General features: G+C 35.1%; 3 protein-coding genes across 5 annotated transcripts; 1 reads left to right on the top strand and 2 right to left on the bottom strand.

Annotated features, from left to right (window-relative positions):
• The first annotated feature begins 311 nt into the window (after positions 1-311).
• LOC18609999 (purple acid phosphatase 8-like) lies at positions 312-3110 on the top strand. The gene is made up of 7 exons (XM_007045400.3): positions 312-780; positions 1489-1645; positions 1781-1888; positions 1967-2094; positions 2203-2331; positions 2421-2488; positions 2562-3110. The coding sequence occupies exons 1-7, from the start codon at positions 580-582 to the stop codon at positions 2773-2775; spliced, it is 1005 nt and encodes a 334-aa protein (XP_007045462.3). The 5' UTR covers positions 312-579; the 3' UTR covers positions 2776-3110.
• Positions 3111-4094: 984 nt separating this feature from the next.
• Positions 4095-8758, bottom strand: LOC18610000 (2-oxoglutarate (2OG) and Fe(II)-dependent oxygenase superfamily protein). Its single transcript, XM_018116148.2, has 8 exons — positions 8398-8758; positions 8171-8297; positions 7998-8073; positions 7713-7785; positions 7507-7602; positions 6475-6525; positions 5084-5452; positions 4095-4479 (listed from the first exon to the last, which is right to left on the bottom strand). Exons 1-8 carry the CDS (start codon positions 8464-8466, stop codon positions 4171-4173), a joined length of 1170 nt encoding a protein of 389 aa, XP_017971637.2. The 5' UTR covers positions 8467-8758; the 3' UTR covers positions 4095-4170.
• A 2686-nt stretch (positions 8759-11444) lies between these two features.
• LOC18610002 (hydroxyproline-rich glycoprotein family protein) lies at positions 11445-19701 on the bottom strand. Of its 3 annotated transcripts, none has more exons than XM_088804013.1 (8): positions 18380-19701; positions 17316-17396; positions 16844-16941; positions 16610-16727; positions 13293-13418; positions 13001-13113; positions 12765-12922; positions 11445-12455 (listed from the first exon to the last, which is right to left on the bottom strand). In XM_088804013.1, the coding sequence occupies exons 1-8, from the start codon at positions 19020-19022 to the stop codon at positions 11744-11746; spliced, it is 2049 nt and encodes a 682-aa protein (XP_088660139.1). In that variant the 5' UTR covers positions 19023-19701; the 3' UTR covers positions 11445-11743. The 3 variants fall into 3 exon arrangements, with proteins under 3 accessions (XP_088660139.1, XP_088660141.1, XP_088660140.1); XM_088804015.1 differs by having other exon boundaries at positions 13293-13412; positions 18380-19700; XM_088804014.1 differs by having other exon boundaries at positions 13293-13415; positions 18380-19700.
• Between the last annotated feature and the right edge of the window lie 2388 nt (positions 19702-22089).

The following is a 22089-nucleotide window of genomic DNA, read 5'->3' on the forward strand; positions in this document are numbered from 1 at the left end:
CAAACAAAAGGAAGAAATTGAATAAGCATCCTTGCTATATTATTCTAACAGTTAAATAACAATTTCTTTCCTAAAATTGTAAAGGGACAATTTCTTTACTGTTTGCTTGTAATTACATTAAACACGTCAAAAAAATTATATTCTTAAATATTTAAATGTACCATTAATGTCCGATTAAACCTTCCATCTCTTAGAAGCAAGTACTTGTCGTAATTTAAAACCATTCATCAAGTCAAACATAGGTGGTTTAAGTATCATTCGGATTCTTTCCTTCTTGCTCCTACAACACATATATATGTGGTACCATGCAATGACCTTTTTCATTTCTCTACGCTAAAGAAATTCCTCCCTCAATTTTCTTACAGGCAATTATTTTTCAATTTTCTTTGTAATATATTTATATATTATTCAGACTTCAGAGGGATATTCGACATATCAACCTTTGAATTAAGAGACTAAGTTTCTCAAGTAATTGTTATCGTCACCAAAGCAGCCGAAAAAAGCCCTGCCTTGTATTCCTCAACAATTAATGTTTGGTCATCAAATAATACAAATCATTTCTCCATTTTCTTCTACACAATGGCTTTTCCGTCGTCTCGCAGAACCATTCATATCTCCGTTCTCCTGATTAGTGCTTGGCTATGGCTGTCGTCGGAGTCTTCCGTGGCCGAGCTCCAGCGTTTTCAGCATCCGGTGAAACCGAACGGGTCTCTCAGCTTTTTGGTGGTTGGAGATTGGGGAAGAAAAGGACTATACAATCAATCTAAAGTTGCATTTCAGGTCAATTTTTTTTTCTTTTTTAACTTCAACTTAAAATCTCTTTTCAACACTTGAGCTTAGTCAATCCTTAATGCTAACTATTTTCGTACATATTTTAAAGTGACATGATGATTACATGCATGAAACTTCCTAGTGATTTTGCTAACTAACTAACAATGCGTTTCGATCATGGTTTCTGCTGACAAATGTTATATCACCACTGCAGAAAAATAAAATAAAATTACCACTATACTATAGGAACTAATAATACGGTACTTAATTATTACATTTATGAATAAGTTGATCTATTGTAAATAGATAAATCTTACTTTTAAATTATTTAATATAATTTTGTCATAGAGAGATAAGTAGCAGAGATAGAAGTGTAGAATCAATTAGTACTACTCATCACAGCACCAAATTTGATTTTTGAGGACCATTTTTTCAATAATGCTATTAAATGTCTTTTGCTATTAATTGTTGGCATTTGATTACACTCTATTAATTGCTAATGAAAAATATAATTAATAGCATTTTTTTAGTTTTCACTGTATTAAAATTATATGTTACACCAAATAAGTATATTATACTATAAACTTTTCAGTGAATTCCCATCATCACTTTGTCAAATCAAACTATATTATTATTATTATTATTTACGAAAAAAGTCAGTTTTATTTGTTATTTTCTTTACCCTAATATTTTCCCCTTGTGTTTTATGTGTTATAGATGGGACTGGTGGGTCAGAAACTAGACATAGACTTTGTGATTTCGACGGGGGATAACTTTTATGAAGATGGCCTGACAGGAGTAGATGATCCTGCATTCAATCAGTCATTCACCGCAATCTACACAGCCCCAAGTTTGAAAAAGCAATGGTACAATGGTAAACGAATAAATACTTCAATCAAATCTGTACTTTCCTTAACTATTAACTTTATAATTACATATAAATATAGCATCTATTGTTGTTCATTTTGGCACTAACAAGGTTAACTGAGAAAAGGGTATTTTATGTCAGTTTTGGGCAATCATGACTATAGAGGTGATGTTGAAGCACAATTGAGTCCCATCCTTAGAGAAAAAGACAAGAGGTGGCTTTGCTTGAGATCATTTATTCTCAAAGCTGGTAAGGAAAACTGCAGCATTCTCACATTTTCAGTTCTCAATTCAAGTATACTTACGACTGTTGTCATGTCTTTGGCAGAGTTTGTAGAGTTTTTCTTCGTGGATACGACTCCATTTGTTGACAAGTATTTCACAGATCCAGGGGATGATGTCTATGACTGGAAAGGTGTCTCTCCAAGGGAAGATTATCTTTCAAATCTCCTCAAGGTGAAGTCATAGGATGATCCTTTATATTTGATAGCTAAGGCACATTATAATATCAATAACACAAAGAAAAAAAGTTAAAAAGGGAAAAGTATTCTTGGTTTCAAGCAGGATGTGGATGCAGCATTAAAGAAATCTAATGCAAAATGGAAGATAGTGGTCGGACACCATACAATCAAAAGTGCTGGACACCATGGTGTCACTAAAGAGCTGGTCGAACAACTTGTACCCATCCTTGAAGTAATATAATCTACGCTACCAACAAAGATATCAATTGCATTTTCTATTTCATTATGTTTATAACGGAAATTATACCTTTTTTCTCTCAGGCAAACAGTGTAGATATGTACATTAACGGCCACGATCACTGCTTGGAACACATCAGTGACAAAAACAGGTAATATTGTCTAACATTTTTTGAGATTTTATGAGAACAATTAAGAACATCCAACCAACAGTTATAAATGCAGCCAAATTCAATATTTAACGACTGGTGGTGGCTCGAAGGCATGGAAAGATGATGTGCATAGGTGGGATCCAAAGGAACTCAAGTTTTACTACGATGGGCAAGGATTTATGTCTATGCAAATGACTCAACGCAAAGCTCATATCGCATTCTATGATATTTACGGCAAAGTTTTACATACATGGAACATCTCCAAAGAACTGCATTCAGACGCTTAATTAGACCAATTCAATCTATAAATCAGAGGGTTATTGCAGAAGTTACTGCTTTTCAACTTCAAGATAAGTAAGCCAAGTGCAAGAGATTTGCAAAGATAATACTACCAGACAAAAGTTGATTTCGAAAAGCAAAGTTCAGCTAGAGTTCTACAAAGGTGCTGCAATTGCAGCCAGTTGGGTGAAACTGAAATATTCAAATTCTAAGCTAAGATTGTGCTCAAAATATTTCATATTCAAACCATATTTACTAATGTATATTTACAACTACGTGTAAACAATCCCAAATTCACCTTTTGGTGATTTACTAAAAGTTAAGATGCTAGTGTTTTCTTCCATGTCACTGGATGCAAAAGAAGGAAAATTACATTGCATTCACATTGTGCCAAACAAGAAGGCCCAATATGCAGAATATGAGAAGGGACAATTCTATCAATAATGGAGAACTATAAGGAAAAGATCCTTCCAGGAGTTCAAGAGCTTAAACGATGGTAAAACTCAAGTATCCTCCAAACTTGCCACCAGTCCTTTTAATAGTCACTATCAGCAAGACTTTCTTGCAAGCATCGAACATGTATCGCAAAGGTAAATATAATCCTTTTGTCATTTAATTCACAATTTAATAACATGCATATTATTCATCCATGTACTACAAAAATTAAGTCATGACTCTGTCACCAGATTAATTATTTTGTCCAAATTGCATAACTTATTTGAAGTTTTCTGGATTGATGGTATCTACTACGATTGAGGGGTATCTCAAGACAAAACCATAAAGCATGATCCATCTGGAACTTAGGTGAGTCAGCTATTGGCTCAAGCTATGGCTAGAAGATTCAGAATTACTCAAGTTGTAACTTTTTTTTTTTTTTTTTGCTCAGCTACTCAAGTTGTAACTTGTCCTTAAAGGAGGTTGAGGAGGCATTAGGGAAACACCTACTCCTCAGCCAACCTTAGGCAAACAGCCGTATCATCTTAAAACACATACAAGCTTCCTATAGACGCTGTATAAGCTGATAATTATACTTGGATCATAGGTCCTCCCGATTCTATAATGGTCATTGAGACCTGAACGAATTGCTTGAATTCCCTAAAAATTGACGACTGCAATATTACTTATTTTGTAGAAGATGCCTCCTAATTGGACAAAAAGAACTCCAAGTATAGACAACCACAGCATTTTTTTTTTCAGTCACCCTGGGATGATCTTAACTGCATGGGTCTTAAGGTCAACCTACATGGCACACTGTTAAATTAGGGACATAAGTAATATTTGATCAAAAACCAAAACAATTTTGAGCTATAAAATCTAACAACCCAACTAGCTAAAAAATAGTGATATTTATCACAAGAGCACCAGGGATCTCTAACTGTAAGTTTGTCAAGAGTCAAGACACATCAAATTGAACAACTGTATATAGCTTGATGAGCTCTCCATTGTGGCAAGCTCATTAAGATTTCTTTATGTAACTTACAGAAATAATCTTCACAAGCAGTGATTGCAGCGGAAAAAGTGGCTGCATCAAAGGACTGTTGCTCCACACTTCGAAAAACAGTCTCCACCAGTTTAGTATCCTTCAGAAAAACAGATTTCACTTGACTAATTTGCTCGCATTGTGATTGTGATAATTGTACCGCCTTGCCAGATTGAACTTCATTTGTGAAAGTTTGAGATTTGCACCCTTTCCAAAAATAAAATTGCACCACCTGTTCATCATAAGAGATTGACTCGGGTTACCATCACCACGATGATTTTAAAGTAGAAGGTTCTGCTGAAAGAAATTTGCAAATGATATGTGCAAAGTGATATGAAGAATTTCAGCAAAGCTAAATTGCCATTGAAACTGGATGAAGAATTGCTGAAAAGACTTTATGCCACGCAACTGCTAAAGAACGTATGGATCAATTCTTTTCTTTCTCTTTTCTTTTTTCTTTCTTTTGCTGGGAGACAGCTTGCAAAATATCATCTCATTAGGAAAGTACATTAACCTTTTCAATGCATCACTTATATTATTGAAATTAAATGGCTTATTCATCATTCTTGACACCAGTCCTTCAATGCACTCATTAGAAGTTATAAAGATTATCTAATCAAGTAGCAGCCATCCTACAGATTTTTTGGGTAGTAGTTGCTACCTCAATTTCTATGGAAATAACCCAGAAAGAGAAAATGAGCAGCAGTGAGTAAAAAACAGCTTTAGGAATCACAATGAGTATACTAAGTTCATCTCATGAACAAGTTCACATATCTTCATATCTGATTACATAACATGTATCAAACCCTAACTTGAAAAACCAATAGTAAGAATACCTGAAGTGCATGCAAAACATTGGCAAATTCATGGTCAAGCAACTGATGTCCTCTTGCTAATTGCATTGGTTCCATGAGCAGTTCAGATAAATCTGAGATAAAGCTCCTGCCTTGAGAATAATATACATCAAATCCAAGAGAATGCAATCTTCCCAAGCGAATATCAAAACCCAATTCTTGATGAGAAGCTTGATTAGGAGCAAACCAATACATATTATCCGATGCTGGCAAAGGTAGGAATGAACACAGCACATTATTTGACTTGTGTAATAGGCTTTCTGCAAGTAGAGGAATAAGTTTAGCATCCTCATCATGGGAACTATCACGGCTGAACCATAAAGTAAGCGTTAGCCGTTCTCCTTCAGTTACCTGTCAAATGATCTAATACATCAGCACCATAAAATGCTGTCAGAAATAAAGACGTTGAAACAACGTCCAGGACCACAGGCCACAGCTCAATGCAGTAGTAGAGACAAAAAGGAGTGCAAATAGGAGAACTATATGTGGAAAAACAAATAGGTGTTTTTTTTTGCATGAAGCTCCTTCTGGCCCCAATCTAAAATCACTCATCTAATACACGCTATCAAAAATTTTTAAAAAGTGAAAGATTCTCCTGTTATTTACTATTGCATACAGTATGCAAACACAGAAAAAAGAAGGGATATCTGAGAGCAGGACAGAAAATAAAGAAAAGCCACCATAATTTCCATTATATTGTAATTCAATAAAAATAAATAATTGGCTTGTTTCAGTCTTTTGATTTGATTTTCATACCATACTAAAGCTTCAAAATGAATCTCTTTTGTTAGAAAAGGGCAAGTCTAAGCAGAACCATGGCTTTGACTGAGCTTTAGAAAACAATGCTGAATAATTTTTCATGGATTTTATGTAAATTTATTCAACCTAGGATTTCATTGACAACAACCAAGCCATAATTAAAACTTTCTTATACAAAAACAAAGCAAAATTAAAAAATGCGGCAGCAAACAAGATATGGTCTAAAGCACCCTTTTTTTACATTCCATCACATTACTTTCTGAGCACTTCTTTTTCTGAAATTACTTTATAGCCACTTACATCATAGTTTTCAATTTTTCTCATATTTTTAATGCATGAAAGAAAAAGGAAAACTTGTGTAATTATTCACTAAGAACATATCTCCTCTAAGACAAGTTTGAACAATAATTTCCTAGCTCAAATCAAGATTGAAATTTTCCCTTTGAGACTGAGATCAAGCCTAAGCACTGAGCAGCTAGAGATTCAGCTTACCATCTTGAATCCCTAATAGTATCCTTTTGCTTTTATAGAAGAATTGGAAAATCTTTTTTTAGATTTTCACCCACAACAGAGACCCAGAGAGAGAGAGAGAGAGAGAGAGATCTTGAAAGTACCTCATCCACAGAATGAGTATTGCGGCTGTCAGCTGTATACATTACAGCATCCTGATATACAATAACTCAGTGAGTATCAATCAAATGTTATATCAAAACTACTGAGTAAACATGCTATCACTAGCCTTGATCACTAATCCAATGCAACATAGCTGCTTCTGCACTGAAGCCAAGATAAGTCACGAATGAAAAAGTTTCCTTATACCTTATTTTTTATTAGGCAAACATAGTCTTAGCAACCAACTGAATTCTATACAGAGAGGCAAAGTTCTAACTCTGAAATTTAGGCGTATTTTATAATTTAATCAAGTCTTCTTGGAGATCAAAGTCCTGTGTATACATAAGTTTCTAAGGTTACTATAAGTGTTTTCATTACTATTGAACTCCAAGTCCTCACAAGACAAAAAATCCAACAATCTCCACAAACACCTACCTAGTCTTCATATTTTAGTAGATTTTGGAGTGATAAATTATTGAGGCATGAATACTGAGAACACATAAAGTTGAAAGAATATTTCTTGCAACATATTCTCATTGTCTTCTCCCAACTCTCTATTGTTAGACCTGGAATTTTGTCATTAAACCTTTCAAACCCTAACTTTACAACCTTACAGCTGTTTGTGCCTAGCTGCTTCAAACAATCAGATTTCATCAGGGTCCCTTCATTGCAACTGACAACTCAAAGAGTCCAGAGCCTAGACCTTTTCTACCCCTTATTTAAGTCCTAAAACCCCTGCAAAGGTACTTCCCAAATTAGTCATAAATAATACTAGTTCCATGTCAAGATCATATTGCCTACAATATGATCTCATTTCCAAATACTTCAAAACATATATCCTTTTGATGTGTATAGAATGCTTAACTCCTGGACAGATATTAGATCAGTTGATAGATTTATTACAGCTTTATAAATAAATAAATCAAGCATCAATTGGAACTGTTTCTGAGACCTAAACTCAAGCTTGTATATTATCATGCAAATATTACTAAGAGAAGAAATGTCTTAAGTAAACCTTTAACAGCTGCACTTACTCTGGCCAACGGCGCAATTGTTTTGGGTTCCCCATCTTGGAAATGAAATAATCCACCTTTGAAATCCTTTTGATGACTATTCAAATAACAGACTGCCTTTGAAAAGCAGAAAAAAGTGTAATTGGAAAAGAAAAACACCCTCAGCAACACTTATCAACAGAAGACTAATTGCGAGGGACATTATTTCACAAAAGCTATGCACGCACCGTAAAATCCCGTTGTTTGAGATAGGGCCTGTTATCATCACTATGCCAACCAATGCTTGCTCCTCTGCTCCAACTGATATATATGGTGCATGTTAATCATTACACTAATCAAGGGGTAAAGTGAATAAACAAGCAAATGCAACACAGATTTAATTACCAAAGGAAATTAGCAATTGCTTGTTGTTGATTTTCTGAATTCAGGCTTTTGGTACTTTTAACAAAATTATCAAGTCATATTCTGCTACAAATTTAACTATCCCCGTGAACAACAAGAAAGAGAAGAACCTGATAAGGCCAGTGAACTCGGTGACAAGTTCATATTCGCACCCAAAGATCTCCTCTACCTTCTCCTTCAATCTATCTGTAATCAAATTTTAAAAAATACTATAAATAATAATGAAATTTGATAAATTTTATTTAAAAAAAAAAAGGAGAACAGAAGAAGAAAAGGAAAGGACCTCTAATGGGAAGAAAAGGGATGATCAGATGAGGAGAGTTAGTAGCGATGAGATGAGACAGTGTTGTGGAAAATACGTTGGGTCTGTACCCCACCGTGCTACAGCTCTTGTGTATGAACTCCAGTTCCTGTTTCAACTTTCATATTTCAATTTATCTCAAACAATAAACATCAAAGAAGATTTTGCTAAAACGATGAATAAATGATTGGCAATTTGGCGCTATTAACCTTGCATTCTTCTTCTGTCAGGAAATTATGCAAAATCAGTCTAGGATGCTCCATGTCCTTGTCCCCCATTTCTTTTAGTTTGTTTCACCATATTTCTAGTATTAGACTAATAGAAAGAATTAATAATACAACCTACTAAGATGGGCAAAGGGCCAAATCAGATTACTAATGATGAAAAGGACACAATAACAGGGAAGAGATGGGTACAAGCCCACTCAGATTACTGTCTGGGTATTTTTATGTTGGTGTTCTTTTCCTCGGGAAACTCAAACCCAATCCTTTTTTTCTTCGGAATAAGGGTACATTGTTGAGTGTTCATCCTAAGCCAATTGCAATAAATATTTTTACAAGCAAAGCTCTCGATGGGTTTTAGAATCAGCTATGGAAGGTATCAAGAATCTGTTGCTATGGGGTTACAACAAAAGGAGTTTTAGGCACATTTGTCATGGCAGGTCACTGGAAAAAACCGTTAGCATTCACTGCGGTAAACGAAGGTCCAATGTTAATTCAAAGGTGAAGCACTGGCCAATTACCGCTGCCGATTTAATGATCCTGGACTTGACGATCTCTTTCAAAGACTGAGAAACCTGAATGTTTTCTTCAATGATGACACTCATCAATCGGTTCAGGATTCTCCGATGATTTTTGTTGCTGTTGAAAAGGAGTTTGGTGCTTGGCTTGGGACACAGCGATTGCAAACATCAAGCAAGCATCACAATGTTCTAAAATTTATTATTGACACCTCCACATCTCCAATCGACAAAATGAATGATCAAAATTATCATGAGAACTTGCTCAAGCCAGGACCTGATCAACCAATGGATGTTAACCATCAACATTTTTCGAACCCGGATATGTCGAGGAACACATTCACAATCCAGAGTTTCTTACATCATAAGGAAGTTGATGAGAAGTTTCACGTTGTTGAGGACTAGTACAGCTAAATACTTTGTTGGGGTTGCAAAACAATAAATTCCATAATTTGTGATGTTTTTGGGACCGATGTGTAGCAAGTTTTGAGTATTCTTGATCATGATCATTAGTGTTAGCGGATCCAAACTTCGCGACCTTTCCCATGATTTAGAGCTATTGAATCATCGCAATATGCATGAAGAATCTGAATTTATTGATATTGCTCTTCAGCTTAACAAAGGAATCTTTGACACTTAAAAAGATAGCTATATTCGGATTTTCCAGATAAACAAGATATTGAGGAGATGGAATACGCGTCAGCTTCGTGGATTTGCAATAAGTTGTTAACTGAGGGTTTCCATGCTGGCCCTATCATCATGGACGTTAAAGCACAAATGATATGTTCTTGGGAGTGCAAAACGAACCATGATAGAAGAGAAGGCAATTATTTAGCGGCTCACTTATTTTTTATCATTTTTTGCTAACATGAAGTACTTAAGATGTCAATGCAAGAACAAGTCGCTGAATATTGATAAATGCTGCCTCAATTTGGTTGAAAGGTTTTGGTCTAGTGGTGGAAAGTGATTCCAAAAATGCAGATACTTGGGTTTCAAAGCCTTCTTCCTCTCACTGGAGGCTTAGAAATCTGGTTCTTAAGGCCAAGTCTGGGATTGATAGAGCCCATGATCTGCTATGTGTGTTTCCATAACTGCTTGAGTGATTGGGCATGCTTTTGACTGTATTTACTGCTATGTTGCTGGTGCAAATCACTTTTTGCATAATAAGGCCAATAGCTTTTTGGGTTGTTTTGCTTGAGTATGGATTTGCAAGAGGGAGAAACATCCAAAATGGTCATGTTTCTCACTCTTGCTCTCCCTTCGCCCTTTCTGGCTGTTAAGGCTGGCTGTAACTTCTTTGAGTCTTGCTAATATCATATTTTGTAGTTGTATAGTATTTTGTTTTCAGCTGGCTTTTTTGTATGCCAAGCTTCAGGAAGGGCACCTGGACCAAGTCTCTCATAGTCCCTTCCTTTTTGTGTACATAGGGGATTTCACCCTGATTTAATGGAAATACTTTTAATCTTCAAAAAAAAGAAATCTGGTTCTTAAGATCAAGGCAATGCTCCGAAAGGTCCCTAGGTGGCAGATCCTTCATATCCAGAGGTCAGGTAATGTGATGGCGGATAATCTTGCCAAGTTGGGGGTTGAAAGAGTTAACGACCTGCTGCAAGTCCTGCACTAATTATCAGAGGAGGGCGACTGTTGATGTTGGTCGATCTATGTGGTTGAGTTTTGTTGGCTTTTAATTTTGACTCTGGATTGCAGGAGGGATAGGTGCTGATTTTTACTGGATGGACTCGCACCAGGTCTCCTGTTTTGGTGCTCAGATTTAGCAAGTGTTGGGAACAGTGAATTCGTTCTTATGTCTTACTTTGTTCTGTCTGGTTTTTAGTCTGTTGTCCACCTGTTAGCGTAGGTTTTTTGAGTCCACTTGTAAATAGGGAAAGAGTTGGTTACTCTGTGTCTGCTGAAGGAGGGGGGTACTGGTGTTTTTGTTTCCAGTTTGTGTTGGGAGGGTCAAGACTGGCTGCCAATCAGTCTTCTACCCTCCTTTGTTTTGTTTTTGGTCTACCTTTCTGGAATGAATGATTCTTAATTTTCAAAAAAAGATTTGGTTGAATATAGAAGGAAAGGTTGTAGATGCTGCTGAAAACTACATTTTGGTGCAGCCGTTGCTTTCAAATGTAAGAGGTAGCATGAAGGCCAAATATGAACTCCTTACTCCCCAGGGCTCCTCGTCAGTGGGTTTCTCTAAGCGTAAAAAGAAGTCAACAATCGAATATGAACTATTTGCTTTTAATCCAGTGCGAGATTAAGTCCGCAAGAGTGCAGTACAGAGAATTGAAGATGGTCGCTTGGTAAGCATTTATCTCTAGCGTAAAGGAAACATGAAAGAAGAGGGGAAAAAGCTCTGAATCATTAAAGGAGAGAGGGATTTCACCGGATTAAGCAGCTAGCATACAGCGCCAACCCTAATAACTTGCTTCATCTGTAACTCAATACATCTTTCCGGCATGGTAAATTTCCTAAGCATCCCAAAATGGTTCCTGATTAAGAAAACTTTTGAACCACATATTAAAAAGAACCACAGTTAAATTAAGAATGGAGTTTTCCACCTAGTGTGAGCGTCCATATAATAAAACAACAAAAAATGGAAAAGAGAACAGAATAGATTGCAGAGAGAACTGAGACATTCTTCCCTCCCTTTGTTCTCCCCCTACTGGTATTAAATGTCAAAAGTCTCACGTGTCGCCGCTCTTTACATTTGCCTTAAACTCATTGCAGTTCACAGCCTACCTCCTTTCCCTCCCTCTCTCTCTCTCTCTCTCTCTCTCTCTCTCTCTCTCTCTCTCTCTCTCTCTCTCTAAAGTGCACTAGCAGGTTTGCTTGACACTATTGTCAGCACAATGCTGTTCTTCCTTCATCAAAGCTCTCCCACTGCCAGCTCCATCTACACTTCCATTGCAGTCCTGCTTTGGAGATTTTCCATCCAACCTACCCCTAGGAGAAGTTGTATGATGATTGGGTTTCACAGAACCATTCTCTTTTTCCCGTGGGGAAGTGGTCTCCACAAGAATGTTAAGTTCAGTTGCAGTAGTTGACAACTGTTGAGATGATGAATTACCAGAGCCTGGCGGAGGTAGGAAAACTCCAGTGCCCGGAACAGGGAGACGAGGTGGAGGATGCCTTGGGGCAGCTGGCCACCCAGTCGAACCAGGTGGGATCGGAACTGGAGCAGGAAAAGAAATTGCAGGAGCGACTGCAGTAGGCACAAATAAAGGTTGAACACCACTTGAAGGTGGAATTTGTGGCCGAATTGGTGGGGCCGGCAATACACCAGTTGTTGGTATTACTGCATAATGCTTGGGACCAGCAGAATGCCGAATACGATTTGGTGATCTACTAGGTGGTGGACCCCATTGGGAAGACTGAGAGACTGATGGTGAAGAAAGCCTCTGGTTGTCAGTCGTAGACTTCTTTGGTTGACAATACTTGGTAAATGTAACAAGTATGCGTTGCTTTCGGACAGAGGGAAGTGCATGTTTGGCAAAATCAGCTGATTTTCCTTGCATCACAAGGAGAGATCTGCATGATAGTTATAAAATACAATCTCAAGAATATGAAACAAAAGAAGAGAATCTACTTGACCTCAATGAGGAAGAAATGCTAAGAAAGAATACCTTTCAATAACCATCAGTATTCTATTAGATGTGGGGACTCTATTCCTTAGAAGTATTATTACCAGTTTCATTTAGGATTGACTTAATAGCTAAATTACTCAAACTTAGTAATCTGGAAAAACATGGATATTCTTCTAATCTACAAATGTCCCATTTTCCAAGCACATTGAAGCACCGTGATGGTTGTAGGATCCAGAAAAAGTGAAAAAATTACCCAGGTGCCAGAGAAAGCTTTAAAGAGCCTCTATAGTCCCCAGGATGATCAGCTACAATTACCACCCTTCCAAATGTAATGTCACACTCAGTCAAAAACATGATGCAAACAGGCTTTCCAAACCATGGTGGCCACATGCGAGGCTGTGAATGATCCCCCTAAAAAAACCACGATAACATAAGCCATAAAGCTATCTCATTTTACAAAAACCATCAGAAAGCACCATTTTTACCCACCTCATTATAGACATCAATGATGCAAGAGTCTGGCTTCACAGTCATAACTTGCAAGTTGACCAAACGTTCAATAGTATCTTGCAGCAAGGGAGGAATGCCTTCTATTCTCCGATCTACTTAAGTTAAATCAAATTAGAAAGATATATAAATTATTTGTTACTTTAAACTTTTTTAAAAAAATTCTTTGTGAAAATTTAAAATATATATTATTACTTTCTGTGTGCATGTGTGTGTTTTGGTGGGTGGGCGAGTGTAGGAATCAAGGAGGCAAAGGCTCATCATAGGAACATGCCTTTGGAAGTCCCTGCAGCATTTTCATCATCTAGTGGTGCATCTGCAATTGGAAGGCCCAATTGAATCATCTCTCTACCATGTCCCTTCATAGGTCTTTTTGCAGCCACATATGTCTGACCTGCTTCTTGTCAATTGGCATGTAACAATTCAGCTATTACTGATATTTGAATGCAAAGATGGTACTTTTACAAACATTCAGCACCCAAGAAAATGCACTACCAGACTGAACCAACATTATTCCAAGATTGATCAGAAATTAAAAGAACACAATCAGCTTAAGCAGCAGCAAAATTATCTGTTCCGTAATACAGAAATCGGCCATAGTACACTAACAACATCAGAAATTTAAAAGATATTAACAACAATGGTAGTAATAGAAATACTAGCACCTTCAACCATCCCCAGAACAGTACTTAGCAGATGCATTCCAAAGTCCCAGGTTGACCCAGAAAAATTGCATGATCGATAAAACTATTAACAATAGTTCCTAAAATTATGATGCTGCAAGCCTATTAACTATGATTATGATACAGCCTGAAAGCGAAAATATGCAGAAATGGGGTGGACAAATGATGGACATAAGATAGGACTGGAATAGGATCCTAGGAGAGAGCACCAACTGGTAATGAACTTCAAGGTCCTAAACTGATCATTTAAGCTATTTAGTATGTTAACAACTTAACATATAGATTAATGACAAACAAAATAGCCTAATTGATGCATATTTATAGAGTTTTTATTTTAAATGCTGTAAATACTTTCTAACATTAAGATATGCCAAATTGGTTTGGTAAATATTTATGTGCTTAAAAGCCAATTTTATAAGCACATCATGTTTGCATATAAGCATCTTCTCTAAAAATAATAACAATAAAACTTTTACATTATGTCTACATTACTTGGTTATTTTAATCATATTCACAAGACCAGCCTGGAGGCTGACCAGTCAAGGGGGGCAGGGTTGAACCCAGCCAGTCCACATTCAAGGTAAAAAAATCCTCATTTGTTTTTTATTTTTTCCCTTCACATTTTATACAATTTTAATGCAATTGTTTAATCTGACTTTATCAATCTCCACAAAAATGTATTCAAAGGAATTGACAAGCAAATGAAAAGACAGAAAAAAAAAGATTGCAAAATAGGAAAAAAAGAAAGTCATAGCATGTAAAAATAATATAGGTATACAAGAAGAAAATGAGGAAACTGTAAAGCGTTGAAGAATTAAGGCTAAATACGAATTTCAGGAAGTTTCAAAGAAATAATAAAAGGAAACAAGAAGTAAAAATAACTGAGAAATCAAGTCATAGGTAGTTAGCTGCACTGGGCCATGAAAAAGCTAATTCTTTTAATTAGGTCAAGTGCACTTGAGCCAAATAGCTCTTGCTTTTTCATGCAACTACGGAAAGATAGCTGGCTACCTAGAGATTTACATAAGCAGGCTGCTAAAGCTTCTTCTAATAACGACCAGACTGGTCAAATGGCAGGTCTTATCCAGTTTTAACATATTTGACCAGGTCTTGACCACTGATTTCCACCAAAAAGGAAAAACCAAAAAAGAAAAAGAGCCTTTTCTTGCTGTGAAGAAAAATGGGCATACCATTGACTTCCACCAGAATAACACCTCTCTAGATGTCAATTTATGATTTCAATCTTGGAAGATAACATATTCAAGCCCACAACAACTTCCACTTCCCAACAAAGCAACATAAAAAAAACAAAGAAAAAAAAACTATCTCACTAGAATTTTTCATCCCCTTGATTTTCTAGGTTTTCTTTCCCAATATTCTTACACTTACCCTTCTTGTATGCACTTTTTCCTTTGGCTACTACATACTATAACATAACTTGATTTTGGGTGCACGTTTGGTGCAGTTGGAATAATTTCACTCCACATAATTAGGTTCCCAGAAGTTGCACCATAGTAAGAAGGGAAACCATGCTAACCAGCTCAAAATCCCTCTACCCTTGTGAATGCAAGACTCAACCCAGTTTATAAAAATTATCAATGTGCCAGCCCTACAGCTTTCTATTGAACACGGACCTTTCCACTCTAGATGGTATTTATAATAAAACAGATACTCAAAGTGCAGAGCCAAGTTCCAGGCCAAGGTTTATACAACAAAATAAACATGTATCAGTCAATTTACATGCATTGAAAGCAGTTATATTAAGAAAAATATATGTAATTATATGCCCATATCTCTTATAATTCAAAGGTTTGGCACCAAACAGACATCTCTTTTCACTATATTTGTCTAGCTGACAAAACAAAATAAAATGTATCATCCAAATGACATTAACACTAGAATTTAACATGCCAAGTAATCACTTTAAAATATAAAACAATGATAGTAGAGAAAAAGGCAGATACAATCACAAATTAATATAGAAAAACTAGCTCTGATACACAAAACCCAAGCTAAGTTACATGCTCACAAGTGGTACAAGGAAACTTAGTATTGCCAACCACCAAGATGTTTTCCCTCTTTTTACCTTATCTTTTGTCTCATCATTATAATATAACAACGTAGTCACATTCATCCCAGGCAGTTAATATTAAGCTCATTTGAAAGTCACAATAGAGACAACCTATATGCAATAATGAAGCCAACAAAAAAACAGCCTCCCCGATCTCTACCCATTTAAAAAAGTAGTAGCCATGCTCAGTACAAGCATGAAACAATAAAATAAATAATAAACAAATAGAAGCCTACAATTATTGTTACGCAGGTAAAGTGGGTTAGAAAGAAGCTAGCTGTACCATCACTCTACACTACATGACATGACATTGCCCTAATCCACATCTAGTTCCACGCCGGGACCTATATTCAATGGCCATGGTCTACTTCACTTAATTCAAAGCTTGTGACAAAAATTCATAAAAGTCAGAAGATGAAGGTTTGCGAATAGGACAGACCCAGCAAGCACACTAAACTAGGTCACTTGAAACAAGGATGAGCCCTGTTTTTCCAGCCACTCATATGTTCAGGAACCAGGGCAATGTCTAGGCATGCATTTACAGCACAAGTCTAACTGTAAAACAGCTGGAAAAATTCCTCCAACCTAAATAGGTAAATTAGTTAAAGCATATATCGTACAACTAAATCAGCCCTTTTCTTCTATGTGCAATAGCAATTTTTATTTCTTTTCATTATCCTTGTCACTTCAGCAACTTGAGAAAATGACTCATTAGATGAATTAACCAAGGAAAAAACTAGAAGCTTCCAATGATTGCATGAAATTTGGAAAGATTTGCTTTCTCCTTGCTGGACCAAAATAAAAAAAAAAATGAAGGAAACTTTTAAGAGAATTTACCTTGAAGTTGTCCTCTTTTCCCTGCAGCCCTTAAATCATTTACCAATGATACAAGATCTAAAACTTCCTTGTCATCAAACAGTTCCTCATACAATTTTAGCCCATCCACCACATTGACCTAAGAAAAAAATAATTGCCCATAAGAAGTAGAAACAGAGAAGGGGAAAAAAAAGCAAGCTATCAGTTCATCCAGAATTTCACAAATATATCATCATAAAAGTTATAAATAATTACCATCTTTCCGTCAAACATCTCATTACCAACAAAAGTTTTTGGACCCGCAGCCAGATTCTGCTTTTCATTCTGGTTTTGGATGGAACATAAATCATTCTCTGAAAAATCATAAATAAAAAACTATTAATTTAACAAAACATAGAGAAACTACATGTTCAACATGAAGAAATTATTCAAAGAACAAGTTAAATGTCTGAATTCAACATATGGTGCAGGAGTTGAATCAAAGATGCAACCAATCAATACACTACCCAGTTTATTCACACCTCCTAGCTCAATAGGAAAAGAGGGAGATTTTTTCTAAAATAGATAAGTAAATATATTTGGATAAGTTCAAGTCTTAGCAATAAAAAAAATCCAAGACTAGTGAACTTTAAATGTACAGCAGTTGATAGTCATAAATGGTGCAGCTTCCCCTTTCAGGACCTTCTACGAGCTAAAAGCAACCCATCACTGAAGCAAAAGGATGTACCTTTATAGCTTGATGTGCACCCACCATTTACATCCTCGGTTACAGATTCTGCATCGCCAGCATGAGGTTTAGAACCAGTATCTGGGTTCAAAGCCAAAAAACAAAAAGGAATGTTAATCTTACAACATAAATCGTCAAGTACAATACATAATTTCATTTAATGGGTGTCAACTGGCATTTGTAAAAGCATTTAGTAATTATTATCCAATGTGGTATGGCTATGGAAAGCTTGAAAATGAATCCAAAGTCATCAAGGGCAAACGAAAAATCCCTAGGAGTTAAAAGTTAAAACCAGATTGATTTCCTTATGCACTGATATAAAATCCCCATCCCAAAACACAGTTTTGATGAGATTCAAGGCATTAATGAGATACTTTCAAAGATAAAAATGCATCAAACAAATATTTGGCGCAATATGAAACCTGAAATCATTTATCACATCCAGCACATTCTGATATGTGCACGTAAAACTAATAGCGAATTTGGTAATAAAGTATGTGGACTTTGTCCTCTCCAAGATTACGAATAAGTTATTAAATGCATGCCTCTGAAATTTTTTTTCACCCATCTCCAACTGCACCACTCTGGGATGAAAAAAAACACCTGCCTTTTAAAATACATAAATCCAGTTTCAAGCAAAATTATTCCATCAAAAATAGTGCAATTGTTGATTAGGTAGGCATATACATATTCAGGTGAAAAGCGAAAATAGAGAATGTGACAGCAATTTTCAATTAAGAAAGCTTGCTTTAGAATCCTACAAACCCAAAACAAAAAAAATTATCAAACAACAAAAGGCTACTTTCTTGTTTTGGATAATATGCCTCATCCAAGAAAGAAGCATATATGGCAACACCAAGCATTTTAAGCAAGTAGATAGTTCCTAAGTCAACAATATCAACACACAGCATCCGTTAGAATACAAATTTCAACCCTCTAAATCACAAACCACTAACCAACCATAACAAGCTAGAAGAATAGAAAGTATCATTCACTAAAGCATTCAACATTCACCAAAATGTACTTAAAACAGATAAAAAAAGAAACATGAACCAAGTACTTACCTTTTTTATCCTCTGTGAACGTTGAGCACTTATCCTCCACCTTCCCTACCTCACCACACGACTTAACTTCCTCACGTTTCTCACTCCCTCTCTCATTTCTCTCCGAAACTGCAGTAACAGTCGAATTCCCATCACTATCTACCCCAGAATTCTGCCCTTCTTTAGCCACCTCCATCCTCTGCCCCTTAAACCCCATTCCAGATCTTTTAAACTCCTTTCCCCCAACTTTTCCCGACTCATAATGCCTTTGTCTCCGTCTCCACGCAACTTGTTGAAGCGCGTAGGAAACCTCAGCAACCGAAAAGTACTGCTGCATATGAAGCACGGGGTTCCAATTACATCTCCTTTGTTGAATGCAAGCTATGACGGCTTCATACTCCCCAACTTCCCCAACCTCACGCAAATGATGACAAAGAGAGTCAATAATAGCATTGGATGCAGCGAATTCCCCACGCAACCAATAGATAAAGCCATCACGCTCATCGGGGAGCCATTGCCGGTGGTGGTGCTGATGGATCTCTCCTCCTCCACCTCCACCGCCACCAACGGCCCCAACAGCACCACCGCCGCCGGCTCCTGCAGCTGCAGTAGCAGGGAACTGCATTTTATCAGATAAAACTACATTTCCCGATGGCATTGCCATTGAGAAAAACTTTCGAACCAATCCAAAGAAAGATACCCAAACTACTAAAACAACATATATAAATTAAAATACCCCAAATCCAGATCTAATTATTTTATATCCCACAAAATCCAACCGGATCACGTTAAATTACAAACAAAATTCTTTTAACTCAAACTGATTCAACTTATAAAACAAGATGTAATTCCGTGAAAAAATTAACAACTGGGTTTTTTTTGTTGCTTTTCTGGGTTTAAGGCGATCTAATAAAAGATTTGCAATGAGAAAGGAAATGGGTAGTTAAAGGGCCAAAGCAAAGCCAAACCAAAATACGGAAATGGGATTGGTCTAATTTAGTCAGATCTGGAAAATGGGTCTCTAGTTTTTGTTGTGTGTTGTGCGTGTGAAGATACAGTGCAACAAAAAAGTGTGACGTGAAGATGGGGAGTGTCACAAGAAATATAAAAAAAAAAAAAACCCAAAAATAAATAATAAAAGAGATCTAGGGTTTGGGTTTTTTTGTGGAAAAAAGAGAAGGAAGACTTTCTCGGGAGTGAAGGTGAAGAAAAATGGCTTATCGATCACGCATGCTTATGGTCTTAAATGGTGGCTAAAATCCAAAGTCCAAACAACTTCATCCATCTCCTCCTCACTCCCTTTTCCTAATGTGGATCGAGTGTGGATCGAACCATGATAGAATATTCTCAGAGAGTGATTTCATATTTAACTATTGTTCAAGGAATGACATTTTATTTCTTTAACTCTTACTCCTTTTGGGTTTTGGGTTTAAGATTTATTAACTCAAACTCTAAACTTTTTAGTGTGCATCTGTTTTTTATTTTTGATTTTTGATTTTATAATTTGATTGTTTTACCTTTTTTTGTTAATTTTTAAAATTGATTTAAATTTAACTTCTTGAGTATTTTTTTAATATGGATTCAACCATGATAGAATATTTTTCTTGGTCTGGTGATTTAGTCTTTTAGACGTGTCAAAAGGTTTTTTTTTTTTTTGTCAAGAACGATATTTATTTATTAATTTTTTTGTTGATTTTGGTGTTTTTGAGTTTAAAATTTATTTCGAGTTTGAGTGAAATTGTAAGAAAAAATTATTAATAACAATAATTTTATATAAGGGGTAGAGTGAGTATAAATTATTACAATTGCGCTTTCTTGCCATTTTATTTTTTTACAAATTTGTACTGCTTGAGCAGTAGAGACATAAATGTTAATTAACAATGTAATAATGACAAATTTAATTAATTTTTTTATATAAAATTTAGAGTTTGCAAATAAAGTTGACAAACCTATTATTATAATGGGCTTCGCATTAAAATTTAATTAATATCAAACCAACACAAAAGTTTTACAAATGAATGCTTAAATAACCCCATAATAAATATATATTTAATTACAAAAATTTTAAATTAACACATCAAATAAACAAAGATAATACTAAATTTTTTTAAATAAAAATTACAATCCTATAAACATTGAACATCTAATTCGTATTGCATTTATAAATTTTTAAATAATATTTAAAGTGTAATTAATAATTTTGAGTACTATACATACCAAACGATAATGACTAATAATACAAACCTACGTGTATATATATATAATTTAAAAAAAAAACCCAAAAAGATAAAAGCAAATAAAAGAAGAAAAAACAAGTGGTGTTATTTGCACAATATTTTCTTAATCAATATAAGTTTTTCAAATAATAATTGATAAATTTATATTTCGACGAGATAAATATAAACAACTAAAACAACAATCACGATAATCCAATCATTTTTATTATATATATATATATAGATAGATATGTATTATTGGCGACTATTACTTCTAACATAAGAAAAATAATAACAAACAACTCAATAAAGTAACATATAGATAGACAAAATTCAATATAAAATTCGATAAAATCACACATGATAAGACTTTGAACTTTGAGATTGGAATTTCTAGAGTCTCCTTGCGATCAACACTAAATCTCATACCCATTAATTATAAACTTTTGACTTTGCTTGGAACAGGACTAATTAAGAGCTGGCAATTTGGGGGTAAGATGGTGATGACTGAAATCATGTGAAAGTTAGCAGCATAGGTCTCAGTGTTTGTGGATAACATGGCACTAACATGTGGAATCAAGAGTGGAGTTCAATTTCCATTAAACCAAAGCTTTAACCTTGTTCTTACACCTTGCAAGATGGACGAAACGTTTCGTTGACAATCTCGTGTTTACACACCCCACACGTCAAGTAAAACCATCCATCCACTTTCCTATTTAATTGTATTTTCTTTGTCAAGATTTTGATAATATGATTTGTTTTTTATATATACATGAAAGTTTACAAAATTATGGTAATTAGTTTTCTCTGATCCTATCACACAAAATTCTTTTCCTGTCAATTTTGGGGTGTACATCCGATCGTAAACTTTATTGCATTAATTTTTTTTTATAATATTTTAAAAAAATTTATATTTGTTAAAAAATTGACATGATATTCAAATAAACTTTCTAAACTATTCAATTTTTTTTTGAAGAGAAACTATTCAACAAAATTTAAATAAGTTTTAATTCTTTTATTGCATTTAATCAAATTTATGTTTTTTTATTTTGGATCAAATAAGCTTTTATGATTAATAATTAATTAATTACTATTAATTAAAATGACAATTACCATTTTATATCTATATGATATCGATGTGGAGAGTGAAAAATGTTACATGATCATATTATTATATCAAACATATCACATCATCATCAATTATGATATATCAGCATATCACGTTACCGTCAATCATGATATGCTAGCATACCATGTCAAGTTACACGACATAGAATAATAAACAACATTTGGATTAAGACAATCATTAGTTATAAGAGTCTATTTAACTCAAACTAAAAGTATAAGGGCTTATTTGGCTCAAAAAAAAAAGTAAGAGAGTTTAATTGAATGTAATAAAAGTATAAGAGTTCATTTGAATTTTTCTTAATAGTTTAGGGTTTTTTTAGGTATTATGACAAAAATTCAAATCAATTCTTATTCTTCTATTGCATTTAACCAAATCTATATACTTTT

Source organism: Theobroma cacao, chromosome 2 (assembly GCF_053813885.1).
Source record: "Theobroma cacao isolate CCN51 chromosome 2, ASM5381388v1, whole genome shotgun sequence".
Lineage (NCBI taxonomy): Eukaryota > Viridiplantae > Streptophyta > Magnoliopsida > Malvales > Malvaceae > Theobroma > Theobroma cacao.

What these genes read in the sequence shown, in the direction of transcription:
- LOC18609999 (XM_007045400.3), top strand. Translation starts at nt 580, where the DNA reads ATGGCTTTTCCGTCGTCTCGCAGAACCATTCATATCTCCGTTCTCCTG. An exon ending in GAAAAAGCAATGGTACAATG is followed by an intron (nt 1,646 to 1,780) that starts GTAAACGAATAA and finishes ATTTTATGTCAG; the next exon opens with TTTTGGGCAATCATGACTAT. An exon ending in ATCATTTATTCTCAAAGCTG is followed by an intron (nt 1,889 to 1,966) that starts GTAAGGAAAACT and finishes TGTCTTTGGCAG; the next exon opens with AGTTTGTAGAGTTTTTCTTC.
- LOC18610000 (XM_018116148.2), bottom strand. Translation starts at nt 8,466, where the DNA reads ATGGGGGACAAGGACATGGAGCATCCTAGACTGATTTTGCATAATTTC. An exon ending in GAGTTCACTGGCCTTATCAG is followed by an intron (nt 7,786 to 7,997) that starts GTTCTTCTCTTT and finishes CATATATATCAG; the next exon opens with TTGGAGCAGAGGAGCAAGCA. An exon ending in ATGTTTTGCATGCACTTCAG is followed by an intron (nt 4,480 to 5,083) that starts GTATTCTTACTA and finishes TATGATGAACAG; the next exon opens with GTGGTGCAATTTTATTTTTG.
- LOC18610002 (XM_088804013.1), bottom strand. Translation starts at nt 19,022, where the DNA reads ATGGCAATGCCATCGGGAAATGTAGTTTTATCTGATAAAATGCAGTTC. An exon ending in GTTCACAGAGGATAAAAAAG is followed by an intron (nt 17,397 to 18,379) that starts GTAAGTACTTGG and finishes CTTTGAACCCAG; the next exon opens with ATACTGGTTCTAAACCTCAT. An exon ending in AGATGTTTGACGGAAAGATG is followed by an intron (nt 16,728 to 16,843) that starts GTAATTATTTAT and finishes TTTTTTTCTTAG; the next exon opens with GTCAATGTGGTGGATGGGCT.